Raw genomic sequence first — 17,187 nt, forward strand, 5'->3', positions numbered from 1 at the left:
GGACATGACTCACTGGTCAGAACCAAATCAAGGTCCCAGTTTCCAGTATGCGGCTTTTCCATTATACCATCTGCTTCTTTATTCATGTGTCAAATGTGAAGAATCAAAAACCTAACAGTGAACTTTCTTTCTTTTTTTTTTAATTTCTTTTCAGCGTAACAGCGTTCATTGTTTTTGCACCACACCCAGTGCTCCATGCAATACGTGCCCTCCCTAAGACCCACTACCTTGTTCCCCCAACCTCCCACTCCCCACCCCTTCAAGACCCTCAGGTTGTTTTTCAGAGTCCATAGTCTCTCACGGTTCACTTCCCCTTCCAATTTCCCTCAATTCCCTTCTCTCCATCTCCCCATGTCCTCCATGTTATTTTGAACTTTCTTTTTAGAATTCAGTTTCGGTATAAATCAGTATTGGTGGTTCTTAAGAACCCACATTTCAGGTGACACAGTCAATTTGATCAAACGTTTCCGATAATTCTATACTATGTCTCATGGATGTGTTTAAAGATGGAACAAAGTCATACTGCATTCTGTCGCAAAGCAAATACTATGGTGACAACATAATGAGATCCCAGTGAATACCAAGATGTCAAAAGGACATAGTTTATCTCTAGAAACTACTATAGACACTTATCCTGATCATATATAATTTTCTTTTTTCTGTCTGAGGGGCTATCACTTCATCTTGCGTCTTTAATTCTTCAAGACAGTTCATTCCCTTGGTTCATTCATGAACACTGACATCTAAGCCAGGGGAATAAAAACCTTAGAGCCCCACTCTTCACTTCAAATTCTCTCCATTTCCAAATCCAGCACTTTGAAAAATATCCAGAAAGAAAAAAAGAAAAAAGAGCTGAGAATCAGGTTAAGTCACAGTAAGGCAGAGTGGTGTTCAGAGTTAAGTGTCAAGATCATTTGTCTCAACATGCAGACATCATAAATGAAGCATGTGAAGGCACAGAGAATGCTTACCCCCAAGCAAACCATGCCCAAGGCCAAGCCAGCAGCTAAAGAATAAGACTCCCTGTCGGTGCAGTATTCCATTTCAGGACCAGGGGGCCGTCCTATAAAATAGAAAATAACACAGTTCAAGCTGGCCTCCTGGCCTCTTAAAATTCTATCATAAGTTTTAGAGTTAGCTTTCTAGTAAGTTGCATAAGAACCATGGATTCAATATAACCCCACTCAGAAAGATATGACATTATCACAGATGATATGCACAACTGTTGGTTTACTACAATGTAAAGCTCAAGATGGGTCTTTTAATGTATCAATTTGAAAGGAGTGACTTTTATACACTATGAAACCTTGGGTTTTATTAAAGAAAAAAAAAACTACTTGACCACTTCCAAGTACATACATATGAGAAAAAATGAGAATAGAAGATAATGACTTAATACCATATTTCTAAAAGTTATCTCAATAAAAGGAAAAGTCAACTGATACATCAGGGAGTCTTTGAGATCTCATATAAATATATATCTTTACATGTAAGGTATTTCTTGTTTTGTCTTAAAATATAAAAATCTGTTTTATTTTTAAACATTTTAAGTGGTTTAGTATAAAAAGGATGTGTTCACATGTTCTCCATTATTAAAGTAAAACTAATGTTCCAGGGGAAAAAATTATCAAGAAATAGAAAACAATTTCAAAAGAAGAGTACTTAAAAATGTTTTAATTTTTCAATTAGCAATAATCGCGCCTCGGATAAACCTCATTGGCTACGATACTGCCACTGCGCAAAGCTAAAATGTTTTAATTTTTAATCTTTTGCATTTTGTTTTTATTTTACTATTTCCAATTCACTGTTCAAATACTAATAATGGACAGGAAAGACTAAGTTTTTAAGCTAAATATTGTGTTTTCAGACACTTAGCTCATTTTTTTAAAAAGTACCTCCTGATTCTAATTCTACCCTTTAGGATAGCAAAATGTATTATATTATACATAAAGACCCCTCTGTCCAAAACAAATTTCACACTCCTGGGATTTTACCCACAAGAAAAAAGTAATTAAAAAAAAAAAAGAGGGACGCCTGGGTGGCTCAGTTGGTTGGACGACTGCCTTCGGTTCAGGTCATGATCCCGGAGTCCCGGGATCGAGTTCCGCATAGGGCTCCCAGCTCCACGGGGAGTCTGCTTCTCTCTCTGACCTTCTCCTCACTCATGTTCTCTCTCACTGTCTCTCTCTCAAATAAATAAATAAAATCTTTAAAAAAAAAAAAAAAGAAATTTATACAAAAGTAAGCAATATTATACAAAAGCAGTATTTATATATAATAGCAAAGAATTAGAAATAAACTAAAAATTCCTGAAAATCAGAAAATAGGCAATTTACAGAACACCAATTCAATGAGATTACACAATATGAAATTAATTTTAAAAAACATTTATGACAATGATACATATAAAGGGCAATATAAAATAGTATGTATACCTGACTATAATTCTATGAAAGAGCATATGCATATGAATCTAGATGAAATCTTCTATATACCACGTAAAAGAGGTGTGCTTTGATTCACCTTGCAGATGAACAAGCTTTAAAAGCCACTCTTGGTGGCTCAGTGGGTAAAGCCTCTGCCTTCAGCTCAGGTTATGATCCCAGTATCCCAGTATCCCGGGCTCTCTGCTCAGCGGGGAGCCTGCTTTCCTTCCTCTCTCTCTGCCTGCCTCTCCACCTACTTGTGATCTCTGTCTGTCAAATAAATAAATAAATAATCTTTAAAAAATGAAAAATAAAAAATAAAAGCTACTCTTAATTATCTTTCTGAATAAATGTTTCTCAGACCAACTTAACACTATTACATATTTTGGTAACAGAAAAATGTCAGCTTTATAAATAATTTATTTCATCCTGTAGTAGATTAAATTGTTGAAATATTTCACTGCCCTATAGTGCTCATATGTACACATCCATACTCTTGACAGAGCCTGATGGTTGACTTAACACGTGACTAGCTTTAACCAGGGATTTTTGCTGGCACAATGTAAGCAAAGGCCTGAAATGTGCTTCCATTATTTGGTTCTCCCTCTTGGCCTTCTGTTATCACCATAAAACAAGCACATCCTCTAGCCTGGGCCCCAGAATAAGTCATCTGGAGCAGGAGCCAGAGCAGCACACCCACGTTTAGATCTATGGCCTAAAGCTGAGATGCTGGGCCAATTTTGTGGTTGTTTGTTAGGTAGCATTATTGAGGCAATAGCTAACTAACAGAAGTCCAGAGAAAATATATCCTCAACAATATATCCTAAAATATACATAGAAAAGATCCTGAATATAGAACAAGACATGAAACTATGTATCTAAATTAGGGAATATATTAGTAATGCCAACAGTATTTCCACTTGTCAGAAAAAGATTAACAATACATAAGATACATTTCCAAAAGGTTTAGACTCAATTACAGACAGAGCAAATGCATTTCATTAACAACATAACTGCCAGCATGGAAAGGAGGAAAAGCAAGGGTCAATCACTTCCATTCTCCTGAAAGTAAGAATTGTCTAACATAATGAACACTGTTTCTAGGGATCAAAGTAATCAACTTCGCATTTCAAGTGCAGATCACTGCCAGATATTGCCTAGCAAAGACAAAGCACTATAAATAGCACTCTCACTAGTGATTAAGAACACAGGTTAGCTCATAAATAGGATCTCTAGAGCTCAACAACAGGCTGACCAAATAAACATCCACATAAATAACCTGCACACGAGTATCAGCCTTGGAAAATATTACTTATACTTTTTTGTTAAATTAGCATAAGAATATTCTAATAAAAGCTACTATTTTTCCTTAACTTTTATAATTTTACTATCGTTTTTACTTGGGTTCCTGTGGAGAGGGCAGTATACGCTTATGAAGACAGAGCACTGTTAATGCCATACCTATTTCAGCCAACAGGACTTCCGCAGTATGCCTGTGAGCTGTCCCTTGATATACGAGGCCAATGCCAACCACTGCAGCCACTTGGACATTGTGAGGAACATCAAGCTCTGTGGACGTTGGGGGTAAGAGGGCAGGAATGTGAATGCTAAGAAGCCGAGTAATTGACATATCCATGGTGCCTAGTTTAGCAGCAGAAACCCCAAGGAGCAGTCCAATGCTTGTCATTTCATGACCCTATGGTAGAAAGTAAAATGAAATATAAGTCACTACCAAAACAAATATGCAGTCTTGAATAAAGTAAGGCCTGCCAGACTTTCAGTAAGTACTTTTATTGACAAGCACAGTGAGAAGCACCAAGAATACAACAGCAAACTAAAGAACATAGTCTTTACTCTCATGAGGCAAGCGCCCTAAGTGGGGGAAAAGCATCAAAGTAAAAATATAAAAATAAATACATTATTAAAAAGCAGTATGTTGGAAAAGTACAAAGTAATATGAAGTAGTATTTCTTAAAAGCCTAATTTCAATTAGGAGGAGCTGAAGAATTATTAGGAATATTTTAAGAAGTAAAACTTACAACAGGACCTGAAGGATTAATTCAAATTAACCAGGAAAAGTGGTAGAAAGGGAGGTACGCAGCTTTAGGAAATAAGAGAAAATGAGGTCAGGTTAGAGAACAACATGTAAAAGGTTCTGATGTGATCCAGAAATAAACCCTCACAGTAATGGTCAAGTGACCACAGGGTGCCAAGACAATTCAGTGGGAACCAAACAGTCTCTTCAGAAAATCGTGCGGTGATAATTGCAGACCACATGCAAAAGAATAAAGCTGGACACCTTCCTTACATTCTTCCCCAAAATTAACTCTAAGCGGACCACAGAACTAAACCTAAGAGCTAAAAGTGTAAAATTCTGGGAAGAAAACAATAGGTGTTAATGGGTTAGGACCACAGGTTTGGCATTGAGATATGACGCCAAAGCACAGCAATTAAAGAAAAAATAGGCAAACTGGACTTCATTAAATTAAAAACCTGTGTGCTTCAAAGATACCATCAGACAGTGATGGTATCTTTCCCAAAGAATGGGAGAAATTTTTGCAAATCCTTTATCTGTTAATGGCCTTAGTATCCAGAATACATAGAGAATATAATTCAGCAAGATAACCCAACTTTAAAATAAACATAGGATATGAATAGACATTTCTCCAAAGAAGACTTACAAATGTCCTATGAGCACATGAAAGATGCTCAACATCATCAGCCATCAGGGAAATGCAAACCCAAATAATGAGATGTTACTTCACACCTACTAGGATGACAATAATTAAAAAGACAGACAAATGTTGGCAAGAATGTGGAGAAACTAGAATACTTATGTATTGCTGGTGGGACTGTAAAAAGGTTCCAGCCACTCTGGAAACAGTTTGGTAGTTCCTCGGAAATTTAAACAAAGAGTTACCATATGACCCAGCAATTCCACTCCTAGGAATAAACCCAAGAGAAATGAGAACATATGTCCACACAAAAACATGTACATGTTGACAGCAGCACTATTTGTTAACAGTTAAAAAGTAGAAATAACCCAACTACCCACCAACTGATAAAAGGATAAACACAGTCTATTCACAAAATGGAATTATCTAGTCAGCAAAAAAAAAGACATTAAGTCCTGATACATGATACAACATGAACAAACCATGAAAACATTATAACAGAAAGAAGCCAGCCATAAAAGACCACCTACTATAGGATTCCATTTAAATGAAAGGCCCAGAATCAGCAAATCCAGAGACAAATAGATCGTGGTAGCCAGGGGCTGGAGGGAAAGGGAATGGAGGGTGACTGCTACTGCTATAAGGGTCCTTTATGGACTGATGAACTTTCCAAAACTAACAGCAGGAATGGATACACAACTCTTTGAACACACTAAAACCACAGAACTGTATACTCTAAGTGTATTTTTACGGCATATAAGTGGAAGAATTTATGCCAAGAGAAAGAGTTTGTTTGCCAAACTCTGAAGTGAGAGAATCTGGTTTGCCAAGGAGTTAAAAGGGCCAGTCCCTGTGGCTGGAGTATGGAGAGCAAGAGGATGAGTGATACAAAGTAAGGCTGGATAAGTGAGGGGGGTCACATAGGTTCCCAGAATGTACATCAAGAGCAACAAAAGGTCTTTAAACAGTTTTGACCAGGGAAGTGATACATGCTAATCGACATTTCAGAAAAATGACTCCGCCTGCTATGGGAATAAGGTAAAGAATGAAGAAGGAAGAGCAAATAGAACAATTAGGAGCTACTGCAGGGGCCTGGATGAGGCACACTGCCAGGTGCTGGGAGTCTCACCTTGGTTAAGTAGTCATGGATATTGAGAGTAGCCAGCTTGGTAAGGTGCCCATTCAGACCCAGGGCCATGAGAAAGCCGGCATATTCATTGGCTAACTCCGCATGTTTGGGCTTATTGTAAACAATCCAAGCTGAGTCGATCTGGGAGGCGGGAGCTATCTTCAGGCCAGCAGCCACACCATTATGGAAGCTGGCCCAGCTTGTCATGTTGGGAGGCACATCAATGTTTCCACTGTTAAGGTCTACTGTTGTGTTCCGAGGAGGGGCACGTCCTATTCAATCAAACGAATTTAAAATTGAGAGACTAATTCATAAATCCAAAATTGCTCCATTTAGATTTTTGAGAACAGTGATTACCTTTTCTACATTCAAAACCCTTAACCCCATAATATCTGGAATGACATTAGTTATTATGAGTACTTTAACTTGTACATCAAATTTGATGCAAGGTAAAAAAAAAAACCGTATTTAAAATAATTCATCATCTGAAACTGGACCACTTTCTTACACCATATACAAAAATAAACTCCAAACAGATTAAAGACCTACATGTGAGAGCTGAAACCAAAAAATTCCTAGAAGAGAACACAGGCAGTAATTTCTTTGACAGAGGCCAAAGCAACATTTTTCTATATATGTCTCCTATATCAAGGGAAACAAAAGCAAAAATAAACAATTGGGACTACATCAAAATAAAATGCTTTTACAAAACCAAAGAAGGCCATCAATAAAACAAAAAAGAAACCTACTGAATGGGAGAAGATAATTGAAAATCATATATCCAATAAGGGGTTAATATCCAAAATATATAAAGAACTTACAATGACTCAACATCAGAAAAAAAAAAAAAAAACTAATTAAAAATGGGCAGAGGATCTGAATAGACAGATCTGAATAGACAATTTTCCAAAGAAGACATATGATGGCTAACAGATATGAGAGGATGCTCACCATCACTCATCATCAGGGAAATGCAAATCAAAACCACAATAAAATATCACCTTATACCTGCCAGAATAGCTATAATGAAAGATAAGAATTAACTAATGTTAGTGAGAATGTGGGGGGAATAAAGGAACCCTCATGCACTGTTGATGAGAATGTATATTGGTATAGCCACTGAAGAAAACAGTATTTTGAGGTTCCTCAAAAATTTAACAACAGAAATATCATTTGATCCAATAATTCCACTACTGGGTATTTACTTTCCAAAAACAAAAGCATTAATTTGAAAGGATATATTCACTCTATGCTCACTGTAGCATTATTTACAATAGTCAAGATATGAAAGCAGCCCAAACATCTACCATCAATAGACGAATGAAGATGTAGTATACTTAGGTATATACATACACACACACACACACACACACACACACACACACACACACAGGAATATTACTCAGTCACTAAAAATGATGATATCTTGCCATTTGCAACATGGATGAACCTAGAGGGTATTATGCTAAGTGAAATAAATCAGATGGAGAAAGAAAAATACCATATGATCTCACTTATATGTGAACTCTAAAAAACAAAAGAAATGAGTAAACAAAGGGCAGAATCAGTACTATAAATACAGAGAATAACATGATCAACAGAGAGAAGGAGAGTAGGATGATGGGCAAAATGAGTGAAGGAGAGTAGACTTAGACTTCCGGTTATGGAACAAATAAGTCATAGAAATAAAACATACCACACTGGGAATACAATCAATGATATTGTAAAAACACTGCATGGTAACAGATGGTAGCTATACTTATGGTGAGCATAACATACAGAGTTACTAAATTACTATGCTGAAACTACCACTGTAAGTCAACTATACTCAAAATTTTTTAATAAAAAAAGTTTAAAAATAAGATAATCCATTATCCTTTTTGCTAATACACATGAGGTTATGAAAATGGATACCAATTTAACTTTATATAGATCTGATTAGGACACCCACTACTTCAAATCTGACAGAAATAAGCTTACTAAAAAATGTAATGAAAGCTAACATCAAGGTCAAGCTATATGAATAAGAAATTTCAACCTGTGATTGATGACAATGATGTTACTTTCAAACATATCAGCCTATATTTTTCTCTGAACATTAAATACATTGTAAAAAGAGACAAGGACCTTTATAAATTTGTTCTCTTACTATATATGTTTGTCTCTCTATGTTTCTAATTACATGCCCCTGTTAAAAATGCCAAATTGCAATCAGATAGTACTATAAAAAGTATCATTTTATAGACCTGAGATACCCAGTGAACCATAAAGAGTATTTGTTAAATTAAATTTTATGGTCAACTTATGTAAGAGTACTGTAAATTAAATGTTCATAATGCTACTAAGCTCTCTTTGAATTCCTTTCCTTGAGTCTTCTGGTTCTCTTTTGGATCTCCACTGTGTACATGCAAATACTGAATGCTTTTTATATCTTTAATATTCTGTATAAATTAGGTCAGGTCTTAGATGAATATTTAAAATAACTATTCTAAATATTGCATAAAATTACATAGTTCACTACAAGTTTGAAAATATGGTTTTAAAGGAGTTCTGAAGTTATGTAAAATAAATTTCAGATAGAAGCACAATGTCTTAATTGGAGTATGTATACACAAACATACAAAATGAAATATATTTGTTTTTACCATTTGCTTTGTGTACCTAAGAGCTAACTCAAATACTGGTGTATGACAGTGCTACAATGGGTGACAAGCTCATGAGGTATACTTTCACCTTCTCAAAAGGCAGAGAGATTAATAATGAAAAAACAAATGAACTTTCTAAAAGAATTCATCATATTCACCAGAGTATTTACACACAAGAGAAAATGACAGGCAAAGGGTAAACCAAATTTTCTTCAATAAGAATAATGACATACAAAAGTACTGATTTCAGTGTGAGTTAAGAAGCTATTTTAAGAAAGTATCTTGAATGTATTTTAAGAATGTTTGGGGGGGGGGTACCCAATGGCTAAAAGAATAGAAGTTCAGACTAATGTCAGAAATACATTCTAAACATGCAAATTCAACTAAATGTATGCAGGGGGAAAAAAGATGACTCATGTATTTATTTTTTTAATACCACCCTAGCATTACTGACCAGATTTAATACATTTTAACATTTGCCAGTTTTACATGAGATTCTTTTCTTTTTAACTCAAATTCTTTATATGGAACCTTCAAACAGCTGAAAGACTAACAGAAGAAACACCTATATAGCCCACTCTCCATGAAGATTCAATAATTATTCAGATTTTGCCATACAGCTCCTTCTCTGAGAGAACAATACAAATATTGAAGGTAATTCTGCTTGCTATGTTTCTAAATAAGATCAGGGCTCCACAATAGGTATAATATTGGAGATGAAAATGTATTCTTCATTCAGCTGATCTCATTTTCCATACGTTACTGAAAGTATGAGCTCTCCATGTATCTGAATGGGACCCTAGTTTTTTTAAATTATGCAATTTAAAACATTGTGGAATTCTATTAGTATATATGATTACACTATACATTACTATGTGTATGATAAATACATCTTGTACAGGTCTCATAAAACCACACATACTATACCTCTAGGAATTTTCAATGATAATTTCAACTGTACACAACTGTCACCTTTAGAACATATTCTTACCAGCATCAGGTGAATAAACACTATAAAACCCACTGTAATCAATATTAGGAAAGGAACACACATCTTACAGAAGTAAAAATTCAAAAAACGAATCAGAAAGGTAGTTTGACAATATGCTATATCAAAACCTTAAAATCTTGCTGCGCTGGTAGTTCTACCTCTAAAGCAATTAATATAAATAAATTACTATAACCTGACAGCATATTTATAATAGCAAAAAAATAGTAATTTCCAACAAAAATCACATTGTTTACCTAAACTATATTCCACCAGTAAAAATAAAAATAAAAATGAAGTTGATTAAAAATATCTGTACATAATACGTACCTACATACATAATTGTAATTGTATACCTATGTATGCTAGATCTGAAAGGATGCTTACTCTAAATCTGAAAATAATTTCTAAAACAGAGTTAAATTTTCTGATAATTAAAAATATATAAAATTATAAACTAGAAGAATAAAATTGATATATACCAAAACATTAACACTACCAAGTGGGACTACTATACTATACTATACATGAGCATTGTTTCTTTGTGCTTAGTATCTTTTTGTGTTTTTGTACAAGGATCATATACTCATAATAAGATAAAACAAAACACATTAAGATACAATGTTTTTATATATTATACTTTAAGATTATTTAAAGTCCAGTAATCTCACTATCATCATCTTTCTAAACCTTCCCAAGTGCCTTTTTTTTTATTTTTTTTATTTTTTTTTTTTTTAAAGATTTTATTTATTTATTTGACAGAGAGAAATCACAAGTAGACTGAGAGGCAGGCAGAGAGAGAGAGAGAGGGAAGCAGACTTCCCGCCGAGCAGAGAGCCCGATGCGGGACTCGATCCCAGGACCCTGAGATCATGACCTGAGCCGAAGGCAGCGGCTTAACCCACTGAGCCACCCAGGCGCCCCCCAAGTGCCTTTTTGTATCATGGAACAGTCTCATTAAAAGTAAAATTTAGTAATGGGCTGCATGTGACTTTCCACAGTGGTTAGTATGATTTCCTATTTGTGCTCTAACATCCACTAGAGTGGCTGATATCTTAAATCAGTAGAGACATTCCTTTGGTTTTAACTAAAATAATTCAATAACTCCACTAAAAATATACTTAACCATTTTCCTTTCTCACTGAGCCCAGAATTTAACATACCAGTCAAATTCAATTTGGGTATAGGCAGTGGTTCCGTTGGAACAGGATGGTATGAAAATAAGGTAAACATTCCTCGTCCTACTGGAAGGGCCATAGTTCGCTGACACAACTGGAGCAATCTATAATTAAAATCAAAACCAACATGTGAAAAAATCTTTAAGAAAAAAAAAAAACCTGGAATATAATCTGTAGTTAAGCATTCCAAAAGAAAAACTGCTATGTAAGAGGAAATCACATCATAGTAAATTCATACAAAGATGTAGATGAATCATCCAAACATGGTTATTCTCATTTTAATATTCTTGTTCTTAGAAACTCTAAGGGAGATACACATTTCTTTTGTTCCATACTTGCTTTGAGTGAAAACCAGTCTTTGAGTGAAAAACTTGGTCTATAAACCAAGCCAACTCTCCCTCAGCAACCAAAAAGAGAAACCCAAAATGCCATTCTGATGCTAACCTGATCAAAGGAAAATAATATGTTTTGTGTTTCCTCATTTTGTTATTTTCAGTCTAGCTGCCTTCAGTATATCTGGGATCCTCCTGCCATCCTTTTTGCCAACATAGCCTCAGATGTGCCACCTCTGCAGGCGCCTGAAAGACTCAGTCAGTTAAGCATCTGCTTTTGGCTCAAATCATAATCCTGGGGTCCTGGGATAGAGTCCCACATTAGACTCCCTGCTCAGCAGGGAGTCGATTCTCCCTCTACTCCTCCCCACTGCTTGTGATCTCCTTCCCCTTTTTTTTTCCCTAAAGATTTTATTTATTTATTTGACACAAAGAGAGACCACAAGTTGGCAGAGAGGCAGGCAGAGAGAGAGGGGGAAGCCACCAAGCAGAGAGCCCAATGTGGGGCTAGATTCCAGGACCCCAAGACCATGACCTGAGCCGAAGGCAGAGGCTTACCCCCCCAGCCACCTAGGTGCCCCTCATGAATCTCTTTCTCATGCTCTAACAAATAAATAAAATCTTCAAAAAAAAAAAAAAAAAAGAAGTGTCACTTCTGTGACCTGTAGACAGAAAGGAAGAAGTTCCTATATTAGAAGTCAGTGGATTTCATGGTGTGTCCAGGGAAACAAGAATTAGTTTCAATTACATGATGGCTAAGACTTACAGGATTTTATTTTTCAAATATCTTTTTTTTAATACACATATTTTTAAATTTTATTTATTTGACAGACAGAGATCACAAGTAGGCAGAAAGGCAGGCGGAGAAGTGGGGGAAGAAGGCTCCCTACTGAGCACAGAGCCCGATGCGGGCCTCGATCCCAGGACCCTGAGATCATGACCTGAGTCGAAGGCAGAGGCCTAACCCACTGAGCCACCCAGGCGCCCAAGACTTACAGGATTAACAGCACTATAAATGTTATACTTAGAGTTAAAATGGCTTCAATAGACTATATTTTGAAACTAATACACCATACTTAACTTGTTTCTATGTAGCCCCTTAAAGCAAATTCAAACAGGAATTGTGGAAATAGCGGCATTTATAACCAGGAAACACTCAACAATCAAACTCTTATTAAGATATTTGTGTTGTTAAGGGACAGAAATACCCAAGCAGAGGCTAACATTTTTCTCTTCAAAGCTATTCATAAGCATGTTCTCTCCCTAACTTGTACATACATACAGCTGCTTTTCTAGTTTTTCTGGTAAGAAAAATCTGTTGGTCCCAAGATTATTTAGGAATAGTGCCCCATGTTAATTTAGAATCTGAAAAACTCAAGGCCATATCCCACAGAACTTTTCAGCAGAAACCACAAAACTGTAATAATGAAAAAAAAAACACTGTAATCCCTTCTGAGATGTCACTAATAATAAAGGTAAAAAAAAAAAAAACTAGCTTCATATATCAATGAACTCAGTTAATAATCATGACTAACTGCACTGAGCTTTACTACATACAGAGCAGTGTTCTTTTTTTTTTTTTTTTTTTTTAAAGATTTTATTTATTTATCAGAGAGAGAGAAGGGGAGAGAGCGAGCACAAGCAGACAGAATGGCAGGCAGAGGAAGAGGGAGAAGCAGGCTCCCCGCTGAGCAAGGAGCCCATGTGGGACTCGATCCCAGGACGCTGGGATCATGACCTGAGCCGAAGGCAGCTGCTTAACCAACTGAGCCACCCAGGCGTCCCACAGAGCAGTGTTCTAAGCACGATATAGACATAACTCATTTTATACACAGAGCAACCCCATGAGGTATGAATACTACAATTAAGCCTATTCTTAAAGGAGGCAGCAAGAAGTTAAGTAATTCATGCAAAGACACCCATCAGATCCACAGTCTACAATAACTACTATGTTTTCACACAATTTCTCTGTCCCTCAGAGTCTTCAATTATGGGTGACTAACACCTAAGTACAGATGGAGAGGAAACAGTGAGAGGCAGATTAGGACGAACTCAGATCTTCAGCATCCTGCAGCTAGGTAATAGATGATCCTTCTCAGTAAAGCAGGACCACCATAAGCAATGCAAGGAGAACCAGAGAATAATGGTGAAAAGTGACAGGTGACAGAGACATGGCAGGTAATAGGACAGGAGAGAATTTTCAAATACAAGTTGAATTGTCCCAAGGCAATGACTCTGGAATGTTACAGGATGGTTACTACTGAGTATTACTATTATCAAAGGATATAATATATGTTAGAGATTGGCAGTAGAGAAGATTTATAGAGTATTACCTGTCATATCAGGTAAAAAATACTGGTATAAGCTTAAGCTACACTAAACACACGCGCGCGCGCACACACACACACACACACACACACATTTTTTTCCTCCTCAAGATACAAAAGAATGTGTTCAGAGTTTTGCTTTGTTAGTAAATTCTTATGGTAGCTAAGCAAAATGGTCCCAGAGTCACCTTTTCTAAGTAGCACAAAGCTGTATTTTAGGAGAAGGAGGATCACTTATTTGGGTTACCAAATGCCAAAATATTTTGAAAAAAATGTATGGTTTACCGAGGATGGATAAAAACTTAAATCACATGGTACTTTTAATTCTTAACTATCTTTTTAGGGATTTCAGTGTTAAACACTGATAACAGATAACAACATGCCTCTTTTACCTGTTTTCTTTTTCCTCAATGAACTCATGGTCACTGAGTTCTGGGTACTGTACTACATTGACACGGACGGGATGCGCACTTTGAAGAAGCCTTCGCACGTCCTGCACTCTTAAATCTTCACTCCATATTAATGACATAACCTCCTGATTCATGTCATTCATGCCATCATCTTCCTCCTCAGTTTCTGTTCCTGAAGGAACATCTGATGAGAGCACCTGAGTAACAGACTTGGTTGTAATAATAATTTAAAAACCAAACACCATGCACTTACTGAACACAAGGATATACACGTGATGTACTTGAGAGTTAAAATGGCTTCAGTGGGCTATATTTTGAAACTTATACACCACACTTAACTTATTTCTATGTTAAATCACATTCCATGTAGCCCCTTAAAGCAAATTCAAACAGGAATTGTGGAAGTAGGGGCATTTATAACCATCTATCTCTCTGTCATACAGAGAAAATATATATTCCAAAGCAAGGCTAGTTTGGGTTCCCATGTATACTGGGGCTCTTATCTAGAAGTCTTTTTTTTTTTTTTTTAAGATTTTATTTATTTATTTGACAGACAGAAATCACAAGTAAACAGAGAGGCAGATAAAGAGAGAGAGGGAAGCAGGCTCCCTACCGAGCAGAGAGCCCGATGTGGGCCTCAATCCCAGGACCCTGAGATCATGACCCGAGCCAAAGGCAGAGGCTTTAAACCACTGAGCCACGCAGGCGCCCTAGAAGTCTTTTTTAAAAGTACAATTATATTGCTCACTTGGGAAAATTCTTTATTGAGCCAAGGGAAAAACATTAAATTTAGGACAATAGTCAAGAAGCTGATTCCATTGAAACATTCTAAATAACTTATAAAGATCTAACTATATCCTAAACTATACCTTAAAATATAGTTATCCTAACTATATCTTAAAAAGGAAATAAATTATTCCAAGTGGAACATGAAACCCACTCACTATTACTAAAGAGCCCATACAAACAAATATTATCTTTGATTAATATAAGCAGAAGAAAACAACCTGGAAGGATATAAGCCAAGGGCTGGAGGAAGTTGAACAATATTTTCTTACTTTAGTACTCTAAAGATTTTTATTTGTATTTATTTATTTTTAAATTTATTTGACAGAGAGAGAGCACAAGCAGACAGAGAGAGAGAGAGAAAAGCAGGCTTCCCGCTGAGCAGAGAGCCTGATGCGGGACTCGATCCCAGGACCCTGAGATCATGACCCGAGCCGAAGGCAGCTGCTTAACCCACTGAGCCACCCAGGTGCCCTTACTTTAGTACTTTAAATGGATCATTATTGATTTTCATCTTTTTTTTTTAAGTAAGGATATCGTAAAATTTCTTAATCAGAAAGTGGCAACAGCAAAACAAATGGAAGAAGGTTAATCTCTTAATTATCATTCTGTCCTCAGAAACTTAGCATGTGTTTTCCTATGAGTCTTTCCCATCAAAAAATTCAATCACGCTGCAACCTTGATGAGCACAGTATAAAATCTTCTCATTTTCTCTCAAGAATTTTACACTCCTTTAACAAGATTAATTCCCAGTTAAAATGCTAAATTTTTGCATCATTTAACATGGAAGCAACATTAACCTATAAAAAATTATAGCAGGGGCACCTGGGTGGCTCAGTGGGTTAGGCCTCTGCCTTCAGCTCGGGTCATGATCCCAGGGTCCTGGGATCAAGCTCCACATCAGGCTCTCTGCTCAGCAGGGAGCCTGCTTCCCCCCTCTCTCTCTGCCTGCCTCTCTGCCTGCTTGTGCTCTCTCTGCATCAAATAAATAAATAAAAATCTTTAAAAAAAAAAAAGTCAAAAAAAATTATAGCAGATATGACTAATTAATCCCTTGCTTAGTTCATAAATATTCATTATAGGTCCTATGGAATATCTAACTTTAAATAAAACTATTCTACTGGGTGAGTTAACTATAAAGTATAGATCCAAATAGCTGATAAACTGAATTTCAATGAGTCATAAAAGGTAGCCTCAAATAACATAAAATATAACCTCGAATAATGGAACAAACTGAATTTAGATAGAATTACTCACAACAATATCTAAATAGATCAAAGATTATCAATGCCATTTGGTTTTAATGCTAATGATATTAAACTGCTCTCACTCATAGTAACAAATGAGGTCTAAAGCTAAAACTTCCCTTGGTAAAGGAAAGGATAATCATATTATTAGCAAAAAAAAAAAAAAAATGGTTTTCTGTTTAAAGTAGGACAAACACTAATTCAACTAAGAACTATTATATGAGTGCAGATTAAGAGAGAGATGTGCTGGGCCAACCCTGCTGGGGATGGAATCCCATGGAAACTGCTACTCTCATAGGTTGAGTAGGCAACTCTGATGTTAGAAATAAAATTCTGATACAGACTCTGAAGCTCTGAAGAAGCATCAATAGCCTAAGACCTAATGTGGATTATAAATAGTTACACCATTTTGATGAGTAGGTGTTGGTTCAAAAGCTAATATAAGATGAGGCAAGCTTGTGCTGTTCTCTGGGCGATATAAACAAAGTATAAACAAGCTGCCTGGGTAGCTTGGTTGGGAGTCCAACTCTTGATTTCCACTCAGGTCATGATCTCAGGGTTGTAAGATGGAGCTCCATGTCAGCCTTCATGCTGGGTGGAGCCTGCTCAGGATTCTCTCGCTTCCTCCCTGCCCCCATCCACCCCGCTCACTCTTGGGGAAAAAAAAAATCCAAAGTTAAAGAATTACCAAGAGTGGGAAAACCATCCTTAAATCCTATGACCATCAGAGTAATGCAGTGCTACCATTTATGTTTTTTTAACTTAAACAGAGTTCTAGAAAAAGTCAAAAATCCATGTTTAAGTTTTTAAAAGAGGCTGATTTTAAAAGAGAGATAATCGAAGAATAATGATGTATTTCATTTTCTACTTGTAGGCTTCTCAGAACCCATTCTTTATAAAAGCAGAGGAAGACTGATGAAGGATAGAAAATCAGGAGGAATAACCTAAGACATCTTCTAAACAACTTCAGTGTCTCTCATCCCAGCTCCCAAAAAAAACTCTTGCCTGCAACTTCAATTTTATGTGATTAAACATATATTTACA

At 36.2% G+C, this 17,187-nt stretch overlaps 1 protein-coding gene across 12 annotated transcripts in view; it reads right to left on the minus strand.

Moving 5' to 3' along the window:
- The window catches only part of ANAPC1 (anaphase promoting complex subunit 1), a 102,069-nt gene that overhangs the window by 39,287 nt on the left and 45,595 nt on the right, over positions 1 to 17,187 (minus strand). For all 12 annotated transcript variants that reach the window (XM_082743402.1, XM_082743406.1, XM_082743411.1 and 9 more), the window contains 5 exons: positions 14,093 to 14,307; positions 11,027 to 11,145; positions 6,231 to 6,502; positions 3,888 to 4,122; positions 972 to 1,063 (listed from right to left, as the gene is read on the minus strand). In XM_082743402.1, coding sequence (XP_082599528.1) covers positions 972 to 1,063; positions 3,888 to 4,122; positions 6,231 to 6,502; positions 11,027 to 11,145; positions 14,093 to 14,307 — 933 coding nt within the window. The remainder of the gene's footprint in view (positions 1 to 971; positions 1,064 to 3,887; positions 4,123 to 6,230; positions 6,503 to 11,026; positions 11,146 to 14,092; positions 14,308 to 17,187) is intronic.

This window comes from Mustela nivalis (assembly GCF_964662115.1).
Source record: "Mustela nivalis genome assembly, chromosome: 8".
Taxonomy (NCBI): Eukaryota; Metazoa; Chordata; class Mammalia; order Carnivora; family Mustelidae; genus Mustela; species Mustela nivalis.